The 26737-nt window shown below is 33.1% G+C and overlaps 2 protein-coding genes across 12 annotated transcripts in view; both read right to left on the reverse strand.

Annotated features, from left to right (window-relative positions):
* Positions 1 to 26737, reverse strand: part of CEP290 (centrosomal protein 290) — a 94485-nt gene that overhangs the window by 45077 nt on the left and 22671 nt on the right. For all 11 annotated transcript variants that reach the window (XR_014233606.1, XM_082351777.1, XM_082351778.1 and 8 more), the window contains 11 exons: positions 26004 to 26116; positions 24329 to 24413; positions 23648 to 23790; positions 16758 to 16922; positions 16212 to 16361; positions 14496 to 14611; positions 13142 to 13244; positions 12482 to 12712; positions 8872 to 9045; positions 4655 to 4766; positions 728 to 933 (listed from right to left, as the gene is read on the reverse strand). Coding sequence is in view for 10 of the 11 variants with exons in the window: in XM_082351777.1 (XP_082207903.1) it covers positions 728 to 933; positions 4655 to 4766; positions 8872 to 9045; positions 12482 to 12712; positions 13142 to 13244; positions 14496 to 14611; positions 16212 to 16361; positions 16758 to 16922; positions 23648 to 23790; positions 24329 to 24413; positions 26004 to 26116 (1598 nt within the window). In the remaining variant the exon portion in view is untranslated. The remainder of the gene's footprint in view (positions 1 to 727; positions 934 to 4654; positions 4767 to 8871; positions 9046 to 12481; positions 12713 to 13141; positions 13245 to 14495; positions 14612 to 16211; positions 16362 to 16757; positions 16923 to 23647; positions 23791 to 24328; positions 24414 to 26003; positions 26117 to 26737) is intronic.
* LOC309609844 (uncharacterized protein) lies at positions 24728 to 25997 on the reverse strand. Its single transcript, XM_082351855.1, has one exon. It carries the CDS (start codon positions 25722 to 25724, stop codon positions 24981 to 24983), a length of 744 nt encoding a protein of 247 aa, XP_082207981.1. The 5' UTR covers positions 25725 to 25997; the 3' UTR covers positions 24728 to 24980.

The raw sequence follows: 26737 nt of genomic DNA on the forward strand, positions 1-26737 counted from the left end.
GTCATTTATATTAATCAACTCACAATCTAATAAGATATGAATCTCTGATATTCTTAATTTACTTGAAATGCCATATGCTCATTATATTTTACTGCAACTATATCATCTATAAACAAATCTAAATAGTTAATAAAATCTTATTAATATATATTTAATGACTCATTTAAAATAAACAAAATAACATGATTTGAGAAATACACATTCTCAAGGTAAAGAAATATTATTAGAGTGCTACTTCATCATAAATTGTTGAATATTTGCAAACTATATTATTGCCAGCCAATTTAGTAATTTTGACCATATCAAAAGTCTAAAACTTCCTATTAGAATGAAGTCCCTGAGAGGAGAGATTACTGTCTATTTTATTTCATGCTGTAACTCCAGTTCCCATACAGCATCTGGCATGGAATAGGCACTCAGAAATAATAACTGTTAAATGAAGGGATGGTAGTGGAAGGCAATTACATTATTAAGCAAATAACATCTTTTTGCACATTAAATCTAATAATGTAATGCTGGTGAGAAATACGAACTCAATCACAGAAATACCTGCTTTCTTTTTAAACATTTCAGATTTAAAAATACATTATTTACCCATTACATGAAACACAAGCACTATGTTAATATGCTACTTCAGAGTTACAAACAAACCTCTTCCAATAATACAATGGCTACCATGACTAATTTTTTACTCTCTAACGGCATGAAAAAAATTATAATATCAAACCTCAGCAAATTTGGTTTCCAATTCAAAATTACGTTCTTCCACTTGCTTCAATGAAGTCTTCACATGTTCATACATTTTTTGAGAATGTTCAGCCCGCTGCCTTTCATTTAATTCCTTCATCTCCAGCATAGTGATTTTTTTTGAAATAGAAACAATCTCACTGTTGGTTATTGATTTCTTTGCCTTATCCATGTTAGATTCATTTCCTAAATGCAACAATACTTTGGTAAATCTCGCACTGTTCTTATCAAAAATTTATCCCAGATATTTTAGACATTGTATATAAGGAGGCAATATTGTTCTGCGGAAAACACACGAGCCTTTTGAATTATGACAGACCTGGACTCTAGTCTCAGCTCTGTTACTTCTTATCTGTATGCTACCTAACCTAATGTCTCTGGGATTTACATGTTTCGTCAGTCAAATGATAATACAAATTATTCTTCATAGGATTACAGGCATACCTTGTTTCATTGTGCTTTGCTTTATGGAGCTTCGCAAATACTGCATTTTTTTGTTTTGGTTTGTTTTTAAATTGAAGGTCTATGGCAAACAACCCTTAGTCGAGCAAGTCTGTCGGTGCCATTTTTCCAACAGCATTTGCTCACTTTGTGTCTCTGTGTCACACTGGTAATCCTCACAATATTTCAAACTTTTTATTATATTTGTTATGGTATCTATGATCAGTGATCTTTGATGTTAGTATTAAGACAAAATGAAGGTTCAGATGATGGCTAGCATTTTTTAGCAATAAAGTATTTTAAAATAAAGGTATGTACTTTTTTTTTAGACATAATACTGTTGCACACTAATAGACTATAGTATAGTGTAAACATAACTTTTATAGGTACTGGGAAACCAAAAAATTACTGGGACTCATTTATTGCAATATTTGTTTTGTTGTGCCAATCTGGAGCCAAACGTGCAATATGTCCAAGGTATGCCTGAACTGAAATAACAATGTAAAAGATGTAGTGTAGGAGGTGTCACATGTAGATAGTCAAAAAAGGGCAAATAAATATATTTTGTTAACTGAAAGGAGATAAAGTGTATAAGAGGCAATACAGTGAAGCAACACTACTTTGTGAATACAAGTGCAATGACTCAGAGTAAAAAAGTAAAATCTGAAGCCACGTGATTTAGGGATTTCGCCAAGTATCTTCTTTAACCCTGACTTTTATTTGGCCTTTGTATACATCTAATATCAAATATTTTACTTTAAATTATTTTATCAGTTATTATACCCTTATCTCATATATGCAGCTGTATAACTTGTCCTTGGACACAGAAGTTTGTGGTTAAATGAAAAGAGAACGAAAGCCCCCTGATTTACCATGAAAAGGCATCACGTAGGATTATCATTAGTTAGTCACCTTTTAAGAAGAGAAAACTAATACTTTTGTTTTGCATAACAGACATGCTCCAGGAAAAAAAATTTGGTAGAGTGTTTTATTTTTTTAGAGAGTCAATTAACCTTATGTTCAGGGAAGTCAATTATTTTAAGGAACTAATAAGCAGTGATTTACTCTGTAAACAGTCGTAACACCAATAATGCCCCCGCCTATCTTTCTAGCTTCAGAAGCTTGAGTTTTATAACTGAGTTTGCTCAAAGAAATATATATATTTTTGAAACTAAACAAACTGTTTTGGTGTCTGTCTCAGCTTTAAGAAGTGCTTCATTTTGTTCTGTATGTGTCTTTAAATAGTATATGATTTTAGAATAGCTGCTGCAAGCAGTGATCAAATAACTAACAGTAATGTTACTGAAAGAAGCTAAAAGTGTTAGGAAACCATTATGGTATAGAGACTCATTCAGGCAACCCTAAGCACCATGAAGGAAAGAAAAAAAAAATTGCAGTAAATACAGATATACAAGGAACATAAAACCTCTTCTCCATTCTCTTTAGTGCTAAACTTTGATAATGAAAAGAGGCACATCACAGGGGCTGCAATGGACACTAGTCTACTCTATATTCTTGTGTTTGGAGTGTCCTAGAGAGAGGGTAACAGCCCAACACCAATCAATTCCTGCATGAAAAAAGCTAAAAAAGTGACACTTTTAAACAAAGATATAAGGGTAACAGGAAATAAAAGCTTTTAAACTTCAGTGATATATTGTGGAGTTCCAGAATTTGGAGGGAAGCTTCTCATGTCTCTGTTCAGAATTGAGGGGTTGACATTCGAACCATGGCTTTGGAAGACAGGCAATGGTGAGGTCATTCCAAGATAAGGAAACAGCTTAAACACAGGTATTTAAACCACATCAGAGCTGCCTCTCCACAGGACCTTGCTGGAGGCTGTACTTCTCTGGCTTGTCACAGAGCACTACAGGATGCATTAAGTGCACTTTTCTGGCAGCGCAGTTAACCTTTACTTTTCCTCTATAAGATTTGGACCCTGGAGCCAAACCAGGGAGCTAGCAAGAGTAAGGCAGGCTTGTAAAATTATAGCCATGTGCAGCTGTACAACAACAGTACTACCACTAGCAGCTATGTTAAAGTATTTATAGAGAGAAAATTTCAGAACTAAGCTGAGTAATATAGTGGATAAATATTTGTGAAAAAATTTATTTTTTACTTATATTTTTCTGAGAGGGATTGAAGCTGTAAGCCTCATCTGATGGAAGATATGAATAATTCACCTATGTATGTTTGAGGTTGACAGACTTGTAAAATCTTTTAAAAAATAAAGCTAGACTTTATATTAAAAAAAAAAACTTCAGTGCTATAAAGCCATGTATCAGAGAGATTAAGGTATTTGAAAATTAAGGAATTTCTATAGGGAATTCAGCACTTACTAAAGAAACACAGGATAGAATGAACAAAGAACTTACTAAAACTGTATATAATATTCTTTTCAATATCTTAGTTAAAATGGTATCTTCTTTTGTGTAAGAGCTACATGGAAGTCAATTCACTTTTAATCTCTTAATGAATTAAAAAGTACATTTCTAAAAGTAGCTTATTTTAGACTTCCCAGTGTTAAGCCTCTCTAAGCTACATGTCTCAGTTACCAATTTAATAGTAACAGAAACTTTGAATAGCATTAGCGCTCTAAGGTCTAGAAAACAAATTAAAACATTTTATCCAAAGGGGCAAATTTATTTGAAAATTATAAAGCATAATGCTAGTGAGATAAAATTATTTAAATGTTGTGAACTAGGATAACCATTTGAAAAACTAATATGGAAAATCCTAGCAGAAGCCACAAAGATTTTAATACCCTTTGAGACAATAATATCTCTGTTAGATATAAATGAAGATGTTCACTGCAGCACTATAAGCAATAGCAAAAATTAGAAAAGCTAGTGATTTAATCACCCAAACACAGTAACTTATTGCATGAATATTTATAAGTATGATGAATAAAAAATGAAATTTTTTGATATCTACTAAATAAATATAGCATATAATGTTTATTATAATTTAAAGTGTATAAAATATATAAGCATGTATAAGGTCATACAAAAAAATGATACAGTAGTGGAACTGTGAGCAATATAAATTCTTCTCAAATTTTTCTGATGTTCTAGGTGATCTTTTAATTTAAAAATATAAAATGATATATTCCTAATATAACTTTATACACAGTGAAAAAACTCATAATACTATCATTAAAATACAGGTATTTCAAAATTATCATCAGTCTTAATTGTTAAATGGTTCAATATAGCTAATGCTCAGTCATACATTTTTAACATATATGATTTCATTAGAAACAAATCCAATTTAATAACTAAAAACCTAACTTTGGTAAAGATTAATACAAGATATTACTCATCAACCGCCTGTTAAATTAAACTGTTAGGCAGAGAGTGCATTTTTATCAAAATATTTTCTTTTTATCTGGTATAGAAAGGCACTTTAAATGAAAAATATTCACTATTAGATCTTAATCATTTTATATTATCAGAGTCATAATACTTACCTAATTTAGTTTCTTGTTCCCAGGCTTGTTCAATAGTGTGAAGTTTTTCCTTGGTAATCTCCAGTTCTTTACTTACAGACTCCATTTGTTCTTTTAGGGATGCATTTTCACACTGAATAAAATAGAAACATCACTGAGCAACTACATTGTAATTCAGATTAATACCACAGATGTGACACTGTCTGAACTTTATATAATAATCTCCTAAAGCTCACAATCTAGTTTTCTTTTTAACGACTGTAGAAGTTCCTCTGCATGTAATACAGATAGACATACACATAACATATATGTTGTATACACACACACATATATCATTTTAAAATAATCATCAAAATCTTGTATTTCCGATATGTGGCCCTGAACTCCTAAGTATTAGCTTCTGCCATGTTCACTTTGGCCAACGTGGAACACTCAAGAGTCTCACAATCTTCATAAACCACTGCTTACTTCCCTCATTCATACCAAGGGTTACTGAGCATCCATAGCATGCCATCGGTGACAGGTACTGTATGTTCATGATGAAAAGGAACAGACAAACTTCTGGCCTTCATAGGCCTCACCATTTGGTGTCTGTGGGTATATGTGTGGTAGGAGTTGGGGAGAGTGTGGAATGCAGCAGAGTGTAAACAGATAAGCAAAGAAAAAAATTGACTAAACAGGTCAAGATCTAGAATGAAACAGAGTACAAAACCAAAGAATAATAAAAAGTAGCATATCCAGATAGAGTGCTTAAAGAAAGTATTAACCACCAAAGAGGTGGTATTTAAGCTGAAACTGATGGTAAGAGAAGGAGCCAATCTTGACAAGAAACCAGCCATGGAAAGAACTGGTATACTACTGGTAAACCCAGATGCTCCAAAGCAGGAAAGAGTCTGGAGTATTAGAGGACTTGAGCACAGTGAGCAAAAATCAGAGTGAAGAGGAATAAAGAAAAAGTTGGAGAGATAATCGGGGGCCATACCAGGCAAGGCATGGTATGTCAAGACAAGTAACTGGAATTTAACTTAATGTATAATAGGAAATCATTTAAAGATTTAAAGGGAGAAGTTTTAACCAATCATTCTGAATAAAATGTGGGGAATAAATAAAGGGGTAAATAGAGAAATGAGAAATTAGTCAGGAAGATACTGTAAAGTCCAGATGAGGGATGACACTGATTTAGATTACAGTTATAGCAGGGAAGATGGAGAAAAGAGGACACATAAGAATTAATTACATTTGGGGGGAAAATGATAAAGGAAAGGAATGACTAGAGAATAATTCTAAGATATCTGCCTTAACTAAATGAGTAGATAATAGTGGCATACACTGAAACAGGAACAGCTATGAGAGAAATAGACATCAGGAATTAAATTTGGACATGTTAAATTAGAGATTCCCTTGAAACATGAGTTGTTAAGTAGGTAATTCCATACAGAAGAACAGAGTTCTGAGAAGTCAGGCTGGAAACATAAAATGTAGGAGTTGGCACATAAGTATAATATTTTAAGCTCATTTATTCTTCATTTTAACAAATAGAATGTCTACTACATGCCAGGTATTCTAAGCACTGGACTGCAATGGTAAACAAATTCCATCCTAAAACTTGTATTTTAATGGAGCAATTGGAAAATAAGCCAATATATAACATACTGTCAGGTAATAAGCATTATGAAGAAAAATAAAACAGGGTAATGAAATTTTTTTTTAAATAAATTTATTTATTTATTTTTGGCTGGGTTGGATCCTCGCTGCTGCGCGCGGGCTTTCTCTAGTTGCGGTGAGCGGAGGCTACTCTTCGTTGGGTCCACGGGCTTACTCATTGTGGTGACTTCCCTTGTTGCAGAGCACCGGCTCTAGGTGCGCGGGCTTCAATAGTTGTGGCGCACAGGCTTAGTAGCTCCACAGCACGTGGGATCTTCCCGGACCAGGGCTCGAACCCGTGTCCCCTGCATTGGCAGGCGGATTCTTAACCACTGTGCCACCAGGGAAGTCCCGAGATTTTTTTTTTTTTAAAGGGCGATGTTATAATGAAAAGGAAGATAAGGGAATAAAACATGACTTTCTGGTAACATGCACAATTACAGCCCAGTTCCTAGATACTGTAAATTCGTAGGAGAAAAACAAAAAAGGGCTTAAGGTGTTTTAAATATCTTGCTACCCTTTTTGCTTCTCTTACTTCCAGACTCTTTCAAAGGATAACTGTGGCCTTGCTCCACATCCCATTTTCATACCCCTGCCCTGGTACTGCACCCTCATTTATTACCACTCTTACCTCTAATATTCAATCATTCTCTCCCTTTTAGCTCTAAATTTTCTTTTCCTTTCCTCTCAAACTTCATTGGTCTCCTTTTTAAAACACTTTTTTTGAAAAAAACACAGCAAATCCTCTTCTTAATTTTACCTTAGTCCATATCTATTTCTCTTGTCTGCTATTATCAAATTTCCAGTTTTTTAATTGCCTTATCACCCATTCGGTTTTTGTATTTCTTTACCACCCACTCTGTTTTTCATATTCTAAAATTTGATTTTCATCACCTTTATTCAATCCCTGAAGTTAACATCTATTAGCTCTAACTCTGTGCTAAACAGCAGGTACCAAACCCACAGAAATGAATTAAGTAGAGTTTCTGATATCAAGAGGCTTATATTCCTGTAGGAGAGGCACACATATAAACACATATAATATGATGTGATATAAATAGCAGAACTAGGTACAAAATATAGAAATAACAGAGAGGGTGAGTTTTTTCTATAAAGAAGGATGCTACAGAAAAAAAGATAGTGTCTGAAAAAAGTTTTGAAACATGAATAGAAATTCACTGAGCAGAAAAACTGGGAGAGGAGGAAGGGCTTTCTAAACAAAGAAAACTGCATGTACAGAAGAACATACGAAACACTGTGGTGGAGAAAACTGGTAGTTCACTTTCTAAAACATTAATTGTGAAACTCCTTAGAATGTCACAGTAGATGACATGAGTTACGTGCGGGCTAATCACAAAAGTCACTTATTCTTTAAGTGACTGGCAGCTTTTGAGAGGTTTTAAGCAAGGGAAGGACATGGTCAGATGCAGGTTTAGAATGATCACTTTGGTGGCAGCCAAGAGGATACAACACTGGAGGTAACGGTATGGGTAATGGTTACCACAGTAAAGATAATAAAGAATAAAACTAAGACATTGCCAATAGAGAGGGACATATGTTCAGAATTATAACTGAGATACAGGAAGTAAAGGAGAGAAAGGGATACAATACAGAGACAAAATTTTTTAAGGTTTGAGTAGAGATGAAACATATTATCTAGGAAAATAAATTTTAAAAGTTAAAAATTACTCATTAATACACTATCTGCAGGAGATTTCTTATCTATGATTGTCTAATGCTAGAGAAGAGAGGACAACAGACATGAAAGATGGGAAAAAATAAATTTTTATCACACTTAAATATTTAGAATTTTCCATAAAAATTAACATAATCATCTCTCTTCAAAAATAATAAAAAGTAAACTGATCATGATTATTTCTAGTTAATGTTAATAAATAATGACTCAGATAATTTTGTAGGAGTCATTGAAAGCTACTCAGAATGTTTTCTTGAACGTGTCCCCCTAAGCAAGTGAGAGCTTTTGAGCCAAAAGAATTATATCTCCTTCCATTCCAATGAGAGGATCATAAAAGAGAATGAACCAAAAGACATAAGCCGTTATTTTTCATAAAGATAAACAAAATCAGGAGCTTGTTTTGCCTGCTGTAAAAGGTACGAAGGTCGAGTGGCTAGAAGACAATTACAAAGTGTCTGGGCCATATTCATAGACTCCTTGAATTAAACTAATGATACTCCATCCTATTCTTCTCTCTCTCTACAGTAAGAAAGGATAGGGATTTGCAGAACTCATCCAAGGTCCAGGAAGAACCATGGCTATCTCATCTACTCTCTGCTACATCCACCCCAAAGAGCCATGGACCATGAGGGAATAATTTACACTGGGATCAGGGCAAGAGAAAGGAATGGGTACTTAATAATGCTTCCTCTTCTGACTACATTATCCTATCTGTTCCATGTTCTTTTTTCTTTTTTAAGTACCTGATGGAAAGAGATTTCATTCAGCTAAATCACACAAGTGGGCTAAGGAAGATAACCTGGAAGAAGTAATCCAGAAGTCATTTTGCACCTATAGGTAAGATATCACCAAAGAAGAATGGCTAAAATCACAAGGTTTAAGGATCACACCTACTTACCTCTAGGTGTTCCAAGTTATTTGTTCTTTGAACAAGCATATTATCTTTTTGCAAGATGTCTCTGTACTTAGCAGTCAGTTCATTGTATTGTTTATTGGCCAATGCTAGTTCAGACAGAGAGACACTATTATCTATAACTTTTTGGAGTGCTGCAATCTTGAAAACAGCCATTTCCTATGTAAATAAAGATACACTGAATTAAGGTGGTGTATTTTTTTCTGGTAAAGCACTAGCCACTTTTGAGGATAAGGTAATATAGCTGAAAGCAAAACAGATTTTAAAGTAATTAAAAAAATTAGATTTCTCAAGTAAGAATTGCATATATTGCATATATTACAATATATTACAATAATTATTAATTACTTTCATACAAGAAATAATATTTGGAAATTTTAAATCATAATAAAAATAAAGTGAATCCTTTTATAACTCCTGTCATAGTTAAATGAAATTCAGTTAATTTGAGAAAAGCGTAACATACAGCAGCAAGAAAACATATCACTTAGAATATATCTTTGGATGGCTTTTCTAAATTTCATAAGATTAAAAAAAAAAACTTGTCTTTTGAATGGCAAAATTTGCATCACCACAGGTAACATTTACAACTTTGCTATTTCTGCTTATTTATAGTTAATAACAAACTAGCTTTATAATAAAAGAAAATTTTTTGTTCACAGGAAAGAAACATTATTTAGGGAAAAAAAACTTCTCTGCATCATAGCTATCTGTAACAAATAATATCAAAGGCTTTAAATTACTTGGTTCATCTTCAACTCTTTAGCTACAGAGCTATAAGAGTCACTATTCAAAGACACTGTATTAACACCAAAAAGAAATGACTGAACATAAAACCAAATTTATGAAGTGAGGAAGATAAAGAATTTATGAGTTCCCTGGAGGACTCATACATTGGTTAGGACTCAGTGCTTTCACTGAGGTGGCCTGGGTTCAATCCCCGGTCAGGGAACTATGATCCCGCAAGCTGTGCGGCTTGACCAAAAAATTTAAAAAATAAAAAAATTTTTTAAAAATAAAAAGAATTTATGGTTATAATTCATTCTGAAGTAGAGTAATGAGGGGAAAATATTTGTAATAGTGTTTCAGATCTCATTTTGAAAACTTCTCTATATAAATAAATACACCCTAGTCTACCTTACCCTTGGGATTCAGTTTCACTTTTGCTTTGTGGTGAGGGAGATCATGTTTCCCATCCTTAAAAATATCCCTTTTTTTGGCTTTCCAATTGTTGCAAAAACAAACAAAAAATCCAGGTTGAACAATCAGGTTGAAGAGGAAGAAGATTCTAGTTCTTTCTTCCCTTCTATCTCAAACACTAGCTATATTTGTAATACTCTAAGAGAAGTACATTCTACAAAATCTAACACAAAATAAAAACAAGAACATTTCATATTGAAAATAGGTTTATTAGCATGACAATTTCACCCATTACTATATTTAAAAGGGGGTGGCAAGGAACTCAAGTTCATTTTAATTTTACTTTGAATTCTTCTATTTACATGCTCCTATGTAAATTTAGACATGTCAAATGAACATATACATGCTTAAATAAGGTATGATCAGATGTAAAGCAAGGTGCAGAAGAATCGCATGGCATGCAACTTTTTGTGTCTTTGTTAATAACTTGCAAAAGGAAACATTAGAAGGATTATCAGTTACCTAAAGGGGGTGGAAGGATGAAGTAGAATGAAGTGAAAGGTACAAGGACAGAAGTAAGATTTCTCTGTTGACATCTTTTGTACATGTAAATGTTTTATATATCAAATTTAATTTTTTAAAAAGTTATCCCTAAAACTGAAAACAAATGTAAAATAAATGAACCTAATTATATAGCAATTGTATAGCATAACCACACAAAGAGGAGAATTACTTCAAGTCACTATAGAATATGTTACCATGACGATACATCCTTAGTGAGAGATATTCTAAAGAAAATAAGAACTGTAAAGAAACTTTATATCTAGTAGCACTGGTATTGTTATTGTTAATACCAATACAAGATTACTGTTTTCAAATTAATGTATGAATATTGTAGTATAAAACAAATAATTATTTTAATGTTATTTTAATAGAGATTTCCATGATAAAAAAATAAAGTACAAAATCAAAGGTTAGTAAAAACTCCACACTATTACTTATCCTAAAATGTTAAATTTGAATTAAAAATAACACTACGAACTCATGATTTAAATCTATACATATTTTCCTAACCGGACTAGTAGCAATGATACTCCAAGAGCAATGACACCTAGGACCGGTTTTTGGTATCTAAATGCTGTCCCCACTAAAACGAACCAGGGCTCTTTAGAGAAATGGCTTATGCCAAGTCTGTCTAAGAAGTATATAAGGTACATCTTGGACATATGTTGTTCCAGAAAACAAACTAAGCTTTGCACCTTCGTTCAAAGACTAACGTATTTCTGTCAAAAAGGATACAAGAACCTTCTTTAAAGGGCTCTCACTGGCCAAAGATGAGACAAAAGAATAATGACTACACCTGAGTAAAACACACTGAATATTTAAAAGTGTGTGAGTCTGTTATGATACTTAAAGAAGAGAAAGCTGGAGGGTGCAGTGGGTGGGAGGGGATAGGTAGAAGCAGACTACACAAACTCTGTATTCTGAAAACTGGTCATTAAAAGGAAAGAATGACCAGTTTTTATCTTGCCTTTCTAGTTAGGAACCATACTTCAAGATAACCAAAGAGCTTGGGCTAATGAGGAGAAGCTCCTTATTTTATAAAGAATACCTGCTAATAAATGAAGAGAACATAATATAATTAGAAAATCATGATTTTTCCAACTCTTAATGAAACAATTGGGTCAGGCAACAACAATAACCAGTAGACACTAAAACCATTAGGAGAATTGATGAAGAACTGGTTATTTGCATGGTATCAAAATATCATCAAAGAATTAACTAAATCACTTAATAATAGAGATACACGGCTGTCTCCCCCTTAACAAAGTAATCAATCATGAAACATGGGACTACCAGACATTCCATCTCTTGAAGTGATACACTGTAAAGTATTACTTATAAAGTACAAAACATTACTTATGAAGTGTTCTTGCCAAAAATGTTTAACCTTAATATAACCAAGGCTTCAAAGCTAACTTTTAGTAAATACAATGGATACAGGAACAAGTAAAATTATGAAAAAAAATAATCAGATAAATATTCATCATTTTTCAGAGAGAGGAGGAAAAAATGGGGGAGATTCTATATTAAAAAGACTTAGAACATGTAACATCCAAATACAATGCAGGGTCCTTGACTGGATCCTGGGACAACTGAGGAAATGTGAATATGATCTGGACGTTAGATAATATAAGGTATTGTTGTCAATTTTGTTAAGTGTGATAAAGTTATTGTGGTTATGTAAACAGAAAAAGACTTTTTTAGAGATGCACACTAAAATATTTAGGGGAGAAATGTCTGCAATTAAAATATTCTTACAAAAAAACAGATGAAGCAATTAGAGTGGAATGTTAATAAATGTTAACTATTAATCCAGGTGATGGGTATTCATCATACTATCCTTTCTTCTTCACGTTTGAAAATTTTCAGAGTTGAAAAAAATCAGACGTACCTTAAAACGTTGCAAACGTCCAATTTTTTCACCAACTTCAGCCTCCATTGATATCAATTCATTCTTCTGTTTCCAATTTTCTTTTCTAAGTTGTCTCTCCATTTCTACTAAAGTAGTATATTGCCTTATGAGTGACTTTTCATTCACTTGTAAGACTGTGATCTTTCTGCTATTTTCTGAAAGTGTTTTTTTCATTTCATCTGAATCCATCTGAAGAGCACTGAGCAAATTCTGCACAAAGTCACATTTATATTACTTGTTAAATCTAGCTATCTTGGGCTTCCCTGGTGGCGCAGTGGTTGAGAGTCTGCCTGCCAATGCAGGGGACACGGGTTCAAGCCCTGGTCTGGGAAGATCCCACATGCCGCGGAGCAACTAGGCCCATGAGCCACAACTACTGAGCCTGAGCGTCTGGAGCCTGTGCCCCGCAACAAGAGAGGCTGCGACAGTGAAAGGCCCACGCACCGCGATGAAGAGTGGCCCCCGCTTGCTGCAACTAGAGAGAGCCCTCGCATAGAAACGAAGACCAAACACAGCCAAAAAAAAAATTTTTTTTTAAATAAATAAATAAGTCAGGAGCTCTTTAAAAAAAAAAAAAAGAAATCTAGCTATCTTAGTTTGTACAGTATTGTATATTGATTTTAAAAGTACTTTACTTACATTATATTCTTTAATTTTTATAGCATCTTGTTGGATTTGATCCTCAAGTTTTCTCTTTTCCTCTTTCATTGTTTCAGATTCTGTTTTCCAGGCCTCCTTTTCACTTAAAAAAATAAAAATGACAATACAGTAAACCTAATAAAATATTTAACTATAGGAAGAGATAGCTATAGATTATGGAAATTTAGTTTCCATAAAATAAGATGAATCATAACTAGTCAATATCTGATAACATAAGTAGAAATTCCACTTGAAAGGATTTATCCTGAAAGTTATATTTTTATTTAATAAATGAAAGGTAAAGAAATTATTTTATCAAATTATTTTCATTAATCTACAAATTATTAGTCTACAATTGTTACAATATAACAATTATAGCTGAATCTTATAAACATTTTATTAAAAACAGAAAACAATTAAGAAAATAATCAATACCCCAAACTAATTCTGGAAATCAAGTCTCAGTATTCTGACCCTACTCTTAAATTTGAGTGTTAAATACTTATAAAATATCTAGAATACAAACAAAATGAGAAATCATTAGACTTAAAAAAAGGTGTATAAGACATTGTTGCCTACCCAGACCTGCAATCTGCTTGGCATAAACCAATTATGGTGTCAGCATTCTCTTTGAACTGAATGATTCAAACCTGGACATATGACTTGGACAGCTCATTAACCCAATTCTGACTAATGAGATCTAAGTCTGCCAGCAGCCTCTGGAAAAAATTTCATGTAAAAATAAAAAGTTATGTGAAAAAAAAATGCCCCTCTTCTTCAATGGTCATGGTTCCATCTTCCTTGAACTCCTTCCTGCATCTATTTTATAACCACCATAGGAGATAATATGACCTATACTATAAGACTCCCAAACATGACCTACCCTATAATTAGCTTTGGGTTTCTTGTTACATCAAATCGTAGTCACTCTTACTGTTTAAATCACCTTTGATCAGGTATTCTAACTATTACTAAGGATATTAGCCCATTGGTACAGATGAGATGGCAGAGATAAGCACAAACAAGTTAGTTCCCCATGAAAATATATGAATAATGATGACGGTGATGATGAAGAACGATGCTAACAGCTGACATTTATACACAGTTCATATGTGCTATAATATTCACAAAATGCTCATATCTGGGCATTTTCACATAATTCACTTAAGTTTCATAATAACCCTATGAAAAAGTATTACTATCACAGAATTTTATAGATAAGGAACTAAGACACAAAGTGGAGGTGAAGAGGCAGGAAGAAAAAGTAAAAGAAAATATCTAAATATTTTTTGTTACTTAGCTTTAACACGAATATTCTACAATAATATTTATAAAGTTTTGCTAACACCTATACCTTAGGTATTCTTTATATAATAAGCTTTGTTGATGACGAATTACTGCGAATTTTCTGTTATAGTCTTCAAGAGAATCTTCTAAATTCTTTAACTTATTTTCTTTATATTCTAGTTCCTAAAAATTGGTTTAAAAATGAGAATGAAAAAAGCATCAGGATATATTTTAAATTTGAAGGTATAAATTCATATTCTGACAAGATTATAGAAAAATATACAAAAGATAATAGCAAATCCATAAGCAGCACAGGTCATTTCTATGATTATTCTGAACACCTTATGGCATATGGAATGAGGTAATATGTGTAAATGAGAAGTGCTATGAAACAGGTAAAATTATTTTCATCATACAGAATAGTTACAGTAACCATACAAATGATCAGATACAGTGGTTACAAACTTACCTTTAGCCACTCAGTCCCACATACCCTTTAGTGAACATATGCATTCATAGCTCCAGTCAAATTGTCCTTTCCAATTATTTCATTTTGAAGATGAAGAAACTTGAGACTTAGAAAGATCAAGTGACTTACTCAACATTAAAAAACTCATTAATACTACTCTTGGTAACCATTTTCTAAGCACATATGCCAAGCTCAGTGCCAGGAGCTTTACATATTGCAGATCTAACACTTGCAGTCAGGTCTGGCTGACTCCAAAGACCTTGCTACTTCTATCACTCTATGCTGCCTTAGGATTGGGAGTCCAAGTACTTGTTTTGCCACTTTGAACAGGTTTTCAGATTCCAAATTGGTTCTCTAATCTACCACAATGCTTCTCATGTGCTTTTTATATAAAGATGAAAAAAAATGAATCTTATCACAAGTAACATGACAATGCAATACTTCTATCACTTATTGACAGTGTTCCTATATTTCAGAAGAATAAATTCATGAAGAGTGCTAAAATTATAAATTTAGAAGTAATGATATAACATGAATTATAAAGTAATGTTCTAATAAGTAAATTCTAATACTCAAAAGAAGATTAATTAATATAATTTACAAATACAAATACAAGCATTTGATAATCATAACTCAAGTATATTCACAAATGGATTATTTAGGAAAGGGAAACAGCAGTGCTTATAATCAAAAACTTACTTTCATTGATTCATTTTTGTGATTATATTTGCAATGTATGTGATATTACGGGTATTCACACTCAAATGAAATAATGAAAAGCATCTTTCATTAGGCCATTCATAATGACTATGATATAGACAGCAAAACTGAGAAACAAACACAGGGCAAGCAGTATCCTTTCTAATTTGCTAACAGATTAACTAACACCTTACAGGGTAAAGGGAAGAAAGAGATAAAAGACAATTTTGTTTAAAAGTTTCTTCTTGTAGTTAACACAGAAAAAAAGGAACGATTCTAATCATTACACAAAAAGCTGTGTCAGACTTTATTCATGTGAATTGCTTTTCCAACCAGCAATAAATAAAAGAGCTCACCTTATTTATACATTACTACCTCATAGTAGCTGTGTGTTATTCTATCTGTCAATCATATATTTCATATGAATGGCACGCATGCTTCTCATTCAGATGAATGGAATAAACTGCTTTTATTCATAACATTCCATCTAATATCAAAATCATTAAAAAAACATTTCACTGTTAATATTCTAAGAACGCAAAGGAATATATGATGATTAAATTATAAAACATACTATCAACTATTTTTGTTACTCACATATAAAATTTTCAGTACCTGTAAGATATGTATTAAATATTCATTCTGAGAATTAATGATATTGGCACTAGATGGTGCTATCCCATCAGGTAAGTCTACTCCTTTAAACACAACATTTGATCCTTCTGATTGTCGTAAAAGACTGGTCTCTTTTTCAAGATGATCTATCTGCAAACGAACAGTTCAAAAATGAGAATCTCATCTCTTACACCCAAAGAAAGACAAATTTAAAAGCAGTAACTAACACTTCCTACTGAACATCTTGAACAAGTAGATATATGAATGCTCTGCCAAGTATTAATTAAATTATAATTTAATTTATAATTACTACTACTTAGAAATGTCTAGGAATATATTTAGAATTTTTGTATCCTTTTATGTTATACGGTACTTATTTTTCCACTAATTTAATTTAAAAAATTCAAACAGAAGCTTTCCGAATGCTGAAAGAATTAATTCAAGGGGCATTTTCTCATAAAATAGTCATTTAAAAAAAATTAAATGTTTCACATAAAATTTTTATTCATATGTTTAGCATTTTCTTTTATATAATAAAATTCTCACCTTTAAATTTGCTTTTGTCAACTGCTGAGAATAATTTATAGCCTCCTTCCGAGATTCCCTGAGCTCCTGTCTTAATTCTTCATTCCTTCCAGTAAGTTGATCAACTTGGGCTTTTAAATGCAGATTGGCATCAAATATTCCTTCTGCATTCTTTGATTCTATAGCCTAATATATTTAAATTATATAGAAGAAATGTGAAGAAAAACACTAAAGTCATAGTAAAAAATCTATGTTTAAATAAAATTCACATTTAAGCATTTTACTATTCCCATGTGTAATAAAATATACCAAATCTATCTCTTATTTATAAATTTAAATTTATAAAATACCAGTTTAACCTACAACAGTATTACCAAGCATACTAATCACTTCATTCTAACAATTAACAATATCTAGCTAATCCAAGTAGACTGGTAGACCAGAAAAACAACTAGACAGGAACAACATGACTAGGGTTCAAATATTAACCAATCTCTTATTTGCTGGGCAAGTGACTTAAAATTCCTTATACCTTAGCTTTCTTAACTCTAAAGAAGAGGAAATAATGTTAGCTCTGTCTACTTCACAAGGTTTTTATACAGTCAAAATGAGATAATTTATATGTAAATGCTTTGAAACCATGAAGCATCTGAATTTAAAGCATGAGCAAAGGAATGAAATAGCTACTACATTTAATTAATTAAATTTTTCATTGATTCCTCTCCATACAGTTGAAGCATACATAATAACAAAGGCAAAGTATGATAAAATAGTGTTATCCAAGAGTGCTGGATAAACAAAAATAACCTGTCAAATATTAAAATACTATCCAAGAGGCTTCACTGCTCCTAATTCCCCAATAATGGCATATATAAATACACCTATCCCCATGCACACATATACACAATACATACATAACAATAGATCTGGACTTTATGGAACAAAACTGTTAAATGCAAAATAAAGCTTCAGAAATGAAGGCAGAAGACAAAAAAAGTAAGATGAGTAAAATCATATGTAATCTCCTCTTCAGGAGGGTGATCTGGGATTTAACTCATGGCAGTAGATCTGTAAGAGTAAGCCTTTACCCTAAGGAGATCAGAGCAGGCCATGTAAAGTAATAATTTATACTAATTCAAAGGGGATAGCAGAAAGAAGTAGGCAGAAGGAGGTATTCTGACAGATGACAAAGTAGTCTAGTTAGTTGTCTTGCTGAAAAATAGCAACATGTTATCTATAAGTCCTTGTGGTAAAATGAGATTGAATTAGATGGTGATTAGGGGCCCTGAAAAACACCCTATAGCAATAGAAAGTGAACTTAACTGCAGAAGCTGGAATTATCTGATCGAAAGTGTCATTGATTCTGATGATTTCTTAGTTACGTCATTCAGATGGGGCATATCAATCAGAAAAAAAAATGATAACCCAGAAGAGAAGCAGACAAAATCGATGGAAACAAGAATCCTAGGAAGGCCACAGGCTGTCAATTAAAATTAAAAACCTTAGAATCTTTCTGGGCTATTCATTCTGTTTCTATTTTGTCACTAAACAGAGTTTCCCTTGTAGAACAGAGTTTGATCTGAGTATTAGTAGTGGGTAGCATCACAGACAAAAGAAGTTCACATAAGAAAGTATGAAGAATCATTTTAGATATTTAAAATAGTGGAGAAAAAACAAAGTCACCAACCAAAGAAGAAAAGTCAGAAATATAAAGGGATATATAGGGAATAAAGGGAATCAAAAGGGTTTCATAAATTTTGTTAATGATTTTCTGCCTCAGGAAGTTTTTAACATACTAGTATCACTCTCTGCTAATAAAATGGTATTATTATTAAAAAAAAAGTTCCATGCAAATGGGAATCAAAAGAAAGCTGGAGTAGCTATACTCGTATCAGATAAAATAGACTTTAAAATAAAGAATGTTACAAGAGACAAGGAAGGACACCACATAATGATCAAGGGATCAATCCAAGAAGTAGATATAACAATTAGAAATATATATGCACCCAACATAGGAGCATTTCAATACAGAAGGCAACAGCTAACAGCTATAAAAGAGGAAATCAACAGTAACACAATAAAAGTGGGGGACTTCAACACCTCACTTCACCAATGGACAGATCATCCAGACAGAAAATTAATAAGGAAAGACAAGTTTTAAATGACACAATAGACCAGTTAGATTTAATTGATATTTGTAGGACATTCCATCCAAAAACAGCAGATTACACTTTCTTCTCAAGTGCACACAGAACATTCTCCAGGATTGATCACATCTTGGGTCACAAATCAAGCCTCGGTAAATTTAAGAAAACTGAAATCATATCAAGCATCTTTTCCGACCACAATACTATGAGACTAGAAATCAATTACAAGGAAAAAAACATAAAAAACACAAACACATGGAGGCTAAAAAATATGTTCCTACGTAACCAAGAGATCACTGAAGAAATCAAAGAGGAAATCAAAAAATACCTAGAGACAAATTACAATGAAAACATGATGATCCAAAACCTATGGATGCAGCAAAAACAGTTCTAAGAGAGAAGTTTAGAGCAATACAATCCTACCTCAGGAAACAAGAAAAATCTCAAATAAACGGAAACAAGAAAAATCTCAAATAAACAATCTAACCTTACACCTAAAGGAACTAGAGAAAGAAGAACAAACAAAACCCAAAGTTAGTAGAAGGAAAGAAATCATAAATATCAGAGCAGAAGTCAATGAAATAGAAACAAAGAAAACAATAGCAAAGATCAATAAAACTAAAACCTGATTCCTTGAGAAGATAAACAAAATTGATAAACCTTTAGCCAGACTCATCAAGAAAAAAAGGGAGAAGACTCAAATCAATAGAATTAGAAATGAAAAAGGAAAAGTAACAACAGACACTGCAGAAATACAAAGCATCTTAAAGAGACTACTACAAGCAACTCTATGCCAATAAAATGGACAATCTGGAAGAAATGCACAAATTCTTAGAAATCCACAACCTTCCGAGACTGAATCAGGAAGAAATAGAAAATATGAACAGACCAATCACAAGCACTGAAATTGAAACTGTGATTAAAAATCTTCCAACAAACAAAAGCCCAGGACCAGATGGCTTCACAGGTGAATTCTATCAAACATTTAGATAAGAGCTAACACCTATCCTTCTCAAACTCTTCCAAAATATAGCAGAGGGAGGAACACTCCCAAACTCAATCTACGAGGCCACCATCACCCTGATACCAAAACCAGACAAAGATGTCACAAAGAAAGAAAACTACAGGTCAATATCACCGATGAATATAGATGCAAAAATCTTCAACAAAATACTAGCAAACAGAATCCAACAGCACATTAAAAGGATCATACACCATGATCAAGTGGGATTTATCCCAGGAATGCAAGGATTCTTCAAAATATGCAAATCAATCAATGTGATACACCATATTAGCAAATTGAAGGAGAAAAACCAGATGATCATCTCAATAGATGCAGAGAAAGCTTTCGACAAAATTCAACACCCATTTCTGAAAAACACCCTCCAGAAAGTAGGCATAGAGGGAACTTACCTCAACATAATAAAGGCCATGTATGACAAACCCACAGCCAACATCGTCCTCAATGGTGAAAAACTGAAACCATTTCCACTAAGATCAGGAACAAGATAAGGTTGTCTACTCTCACCACTATTATTCAACATAGTTTTGGAAGTTTTAGCCACAGCAATCAGAGAAGAAAATGAAATAAAAGGAATCCAAATTGGAAAAGAAGAAGTAAAGCTGTCACTGTTTGCAGATGACATGATACTACACATACAGAATCCTAAAGATGCTACCAGAAAACTACTAGAGCTAATCAATGAATTTGGTAAAGTAGCAGGATACAAAATTAATGCACAGAAATCTCTTGCATTCCTATACAATAATGATCAAAAATCTGAAAGTGAAATTAAGAAAACACTCCCATTTACCACTGCAACAAAGAGAATAAAATACCTAGGAATAAACCTGCCTAAGGAGACAAAAGACCTGTATGCAGAAAATTATAAGACACTGATGAAAGAAATTAAAGATGATACAAATAGATGGAGAGATGTACCATGTTCTTGGATAGGAAGAATCAATATTGTGAAAATGACTCTACTACCCAAAGCAATCTACAGGTTCAATGCAATCCCTATCAAACCACCACTGGCATTTTTCGCAGAACTAGAACAAAAAAGTCACAATTTGTATGGAAACACAAAAGACCCCGAATAGCCAAAGCAATCTTGAGAAAGAAAAATGGAGCTGGAGGAATCAGGCTCCCTGACTTCAGACTATATTACAAAGCTACAGTAACCAAGACAGTATGGTACTGGCACAAAAACAGAAATATAGATCAATGGAACAGGATAGAAAGCCCAGAGATAAATCCACGCACATATGGTCACCTTATCTTTGATAAAGGAGGCAAGAATATACAATGGAGAAAAGACAGCCTCTTCAATAAGTGGTACTGGGAAAACTGAACAGGTACATGTAAAAGTATGAAACTAGAACACTCCCTAACACCATACACAAAAATAAACTCAAAATGGATTAAAGACCTAAATGGAAGGCCAGACACTATCAAACTCTTAGAGGAAAACATAGGCAGAACATTCTATGACATAAATCACAGCAAGTTCCTTTTTGACCCACCTCCTAGAGAAATGGAAATAAAAACACAAATAAACAAATGGGACCTAATGAAACTTAAAAGCTTTTGCACAGCAAAGGAAACCATAAACAAGACCAAAAGACAACCCTCAGAATGGGAGAAAATATTTGCAAATGAAGCAACTGACAAAGGATTAATCTCCAAAATTTACAAGCAGCTCATGCAGCTCAGTATCAAAAAAACAAACAACCCAATCCAAAAATGGGCAGCAGACCTAAATAGACATTTCTCCAAAGAAGACATACAGATTGCCAACAAACACATGAAAGAATGCTCAACATCATTAATCATTAGAGAAATGCAAATCAAAACTACAATGAGATATCATCTCACACCGGTCAGAATGCCATCATCAAAAAATCTCCAAGCAATAAATGGTGCAGAGGGCGTGCAGAAAAGGGAACCCTCTTACACTGTTGGTGGGAATGTAAATTGATACAGCCACTATGGAGAACAGTATGGAGGTTCCTTAAAAAACTAAAAATAGAATTACCATACGACCCAGCAATCCCACTACTGAGCATATACCCTGAGAAAACCATAATTCAAAAAGAGTCATGTCCCACAATGTTCATTGCAGCTCTATTTACAATAGCCAGGACATGGAAGCAAGCTAGGTGTCCATCGACAGATGACTGGATAAAGAAGATGTGGTACATACATACAATGGAATATACTCAGCCATAAGGAAGAACGAAATTGGGTCATTTGTTGAGACGTGCGTGGATCTAGAGACTGTCATACAGAGTGAAGTAAGTGAGAAAGAGAAAAACAAATATCGTATATTTACGCATATATGTGGAACCTAGAAATATGGTACTGATGAACCAGTTTGCAGGGCAGAAATTGAGACACAGATGTAGAGAACAAACGTATGGACACCAAGGGGGGAAAGTGGCGGGCGTTGCTGGTGGTGGGATGAATTGGGAGATTGGGATTGACATATATACATTAATATGTATAAAATAGATAACTAATAAGAACCTGCTGTATAAAAAAAAAAATAAAATTCAAAAAAAAAGTATTCAACTATTGACCAGTCATAAAAAAAGCAATTCAATGAATAAGACTTTTTTCTATATAAATCAAGCATAGTATAATAATGCATGTTAAGTATGTTCAGATTATGTAAATGACATAGATTTAAATATTAAAAATCTAAAAATGTATACTTTATTCAAGTTTATATAACAGACACTCATCAGTACTGTAGAACTCTTAAGTCCCTATATGGTAAATATAAATAGAACATCATTTAATGGCTAAAATCTTTCTCATAGTAATTCTTAAGTCTTTAAATATTCAAAATATTCTTACTACAGACTATTACACTTCTAGGTTTGTGGTGTAAGGTCCTAGCAGACCTACCCTCCCACATTTAACAAGTGAATACAAAAAACTACTACATGAAAGTTCTAGAAAATGAACAAAAGCAACAGATTTTGGAGGGGACTTGAAACTTGGAAGACAGGACTAGCAAGCAGTAAATTTGTTGTTTTTAAGGCTTAACTGTGAGGGCAAGCTGCAGTTCCAGTGACCTGTCTTCTTTCTGGCCTAAAAACCAGAGGATAGGGCCCAAAGCCACAGAATAATGAGAGGGGAATTCCAGAAATAAAAGAACCAACAAAAGGGATCTTCAAGTTCTTTGTAAAAGCTCTGCCAGGTCTCAAGCTGACCGTTAAAACAGAAAAATGGAGATGACAGAAGAAAGTATCAGTGAACTTGAAGATAAATCAATGGGAATTATCCAACTGGGAACAGAAAAGATAAAAAATTAGGAACAAAAAAATGAACAGAGCCTCAAGGAGTTGTGGGACAATATCAAAAGGTCTAACATGTTTCACTGGAGTCCCAGAGAGAATGAGGCAAAAAAATGATTGAAGAAATTAAAGGCGGAAAACTTCCCAATTGTGGTGAATAGCATAAATGAACAGATTCAAGCTCAGCAAACCCCAAGCAAGTTATACACACACACACACATACATACACACACACACACACACACACCCTTGGCACATTGCAGTCAAACTGGCGAAAACCAAATAAAAAGAGAAAGTTTTGAAAGTAGCCCAAGAAGAACTACACATTTCATACAGGAGAACAATGACTCGAACGACAACAAATGTTTCATCAGAAACGGTGGAGATCAATGAGAGTGGAACAACATCTTTGAAGTGATGAAACAACAAAATAAAACCATTAATATAAAAATAACTTACATTAACTAGTCTTTCAAGACTGGGAATAATTAGAGATGTTTCCCCTCCTTTAACATCAGGATCTTTCTGCATTTCCTTAATAGCTTGCAATATTTCTTTCATACCTTCTTCAAGTTGCTTATTTTCTTCAACTAATTCTTTTACTAAAATGAAATACTTTTTTCATTGAATGAATAGATTTTTTTACAATTTACACTATGCTATATAGATGACAGATACTTCACATGCAGTAAAAATAACCCATTTATAAAATGCAAATACAAATAAATGTACAAAAAATTCAACTATAAACCCAATGTGTGAATAATGAAGTTAAGTCGCACACCTATTTAAATCTTATGCATAAACATATATATCTCATGGCTGAAAGAAATAAATCATAAGCATACTTTGCCTTTACATTAAAAATTTCTTAAATTTGTTTTTCTAACTGTACTTTCATTAGAGAATAAAAGAGAAAAATAGACTTATTTATGATCACAATAAATTCAGATTAATAACATGCTCTGAAAATGAATATAGCAAGGCAAACCAAATAGATGAATGAGAGACGGAAGTCTATACATTATAGAGTTAGTTAAGGCTAAAACAGACTAGAAAACAGAATGTAGTAAAGTCCTTTCAACCCCATAATTTTCAGTACAGACTAAATAAGAAAAATAAGAGATAATAGTGACTTACATTTATTCTGAAATTTGGCTATTATTGTTCTACTTCTTTCTAAATCTCTTTCCTTTTCAATTAGTTCTCTTGAAAGAAATTCATTCTAAACAAAACATAAAGAGAAAAAAATTGATTTTTTAAAAAAATGACAATAGTTTATAGTTTTGAAGTTTAAAGAAGTTTGACCAATCGAGGTTTAACACACCCACAGCAAGCTATAGAAATGTAGCAGCACTCACAAAAATAAAATAAAATCTAAAAGGTAAAACAGATAATGATCCTCCTCCCACCTTCTCCCTCCCCCCCACCCCACACCCATGGCAAAAGGCAAACAGATAAGGAAGGTTTTTGTCTTTGGCACCACAATCATCTCTTCTAATGATCTGCCTTTACACTACCCGTTCTGCCTGGTTTCAATGGCTTCAATGGCTTCTATGACGTTCAAGCTCTATTTCTGCATTTCTACTCTGTGCTTCTTTGATCAATAAATCCTGTGCTATGGCTTCATTCTAAAGAAACATTTAATAAATTAGGCAAGTCAATGAGTTCATTTCAGATGTATTGCATTTTTAGATCTTTTAAAAGACAGAATGTGTATAAATTAGTGTTAATGTGCAAACATAAAAGAATTCTTATTATAATTGCTACTTATCGAATTTTGTTAGAGAAGTCATAAAAAAGAATTAAAAAAAAAAATCCCAGGAATGTAATTTGGAGGAGAGCTCACCTGAGATCTAAGAAATATTAGTTCTGTCCGTAGCTGTTCTATAAGATTTGCAAGTGGATCTATCTGAGATAATTTTGATTGTGCAGTAATTGGCACAGGGTCCAGAACATTAACTTCAAGTTTACTTTTCAAAATCTCTGTCTGTACGGGTACTTCACTTTTTCCTACATCTTCTTTGAAATTGGTATCAGCGTAGTTTATTGGGGTATGAACCTGTTCATCTTCTGATGTTGCTACTTGTGATTTAGCCACGTCAGCTCTATTTTCATGAATTTGTTGACAAAGTATTGCAGATTTTTGCCTAAGTGATAACTTCTGCATTAAGTCTGAAGCTGTTGATAAGGCTCGTAAAGAAGAATCACTTTTTTGTGTGAAATTAGTCTTCTCAAGTGCCTGATGGCTTCCTGATACTTTCTTCATAGACTCATCAGAAACAGAGTATAAATGGTCATTTATTTCTTCATGATTCTCCCTACTAAAGGTATTGACTAATGATTCTAGATTTGTTAAAGACTGTAGACAGGGTGCTTTAAAAATCTCTCTTATTGTAATAGTTTCTGGAGGTGAAATATTATCTTTCACTTGTATAGATGAAGAATGTCTAGTTAAAGAGACAAAAGGATCCACTTCACTTTCTACACTATGACGAATTTCAGATAACATTCTTGATAATGATCCTATGGTCATATTCTCTTCAGGCTCATTCTGATATGACTGTGGAATATTGAATGATGGTCTCCTATGTGCAGCTCTACTTTATCTGAACTCCTAATCTGTATTCAGAGTAAATAATGTCTCATTAATGAATTTTGGGATTGACAGGTTATTGAAATAAAACATTTTCCTTTTATTTAACAAGTATAAAAAGAAGCAATGTCCAAAATGAGATAATGGGGGCAGAAATGAAAGCCCTGATAATAATATTTTTCTTTATTCTCTTCACCATAGCAGTACCTTACTATTTACCTTTGATTGTGCTTCACTCATATTTTTGAGGCTCATGAAATCAAATTTTTTTTCTCCCATTTTATTCTCTTGAGAAAAGTTTTCAGTTAGGTTCAGGTCCTCAACAGTTAATCCTACATATAAAAGAATTAACAAATGAGAAACATAAAAATAACTCTGCTATTATTCTAATACTTTAACTCTTAAAAACTAGAATCAAGTTTTAACTCAAACAAAAGGTAGAATATTTCCAAAATCCTTGATCTATATGTAGCCTCCCATACAACTTCCTGATTTAGCTCACTTTTAATAAGATATTAATGAGTTGTTTATTTTTTGATATTGAGCTCCATGAGCTGTTTGTATATTTTGGAGATTAATCGTTTGTCCGTTGTTTCATTTGCAAATATTTTCTCCCATTCTGAGGGTTGGCTTTTCGTCTTGTTTATGGTTTCCTTTGCTGTGCAAAAGCTTTTAAGATACAATGGAATATTACTCAGCCATAAAAAGAAACGAAATTGAGTTATCTGTAGTGAGGTGGATGGACCTAGAGTCTGTCATACAGAGTGAAGTAAGTCAGAAAGAGAAAAACAAATATCGTATGCTAACGCATATATATGGAATCTAAAAAAAAAAAAATGGTATTGATGAAACTAGTGGCAGGGCAGGAATAAAGACGTAGACATAGAGAATGGACTTGAGGACATGGAGGGGGCGTGGGGGGAAGCTGGGGCAAAGTGAGAGTAGCACTGACA

Source organism: Balaenoptera borealis, assembly GCF_965194805.1.
Source record: "Balaenoptera borealis genome assembly, chromosome: 13".
Lineage (NCBI taxonomy): Eukaryota > Metazoa > Chordata > Mammalia > Artiodactyla > Balaenopteridae > Balaenoptera > Balaenoptera borealis.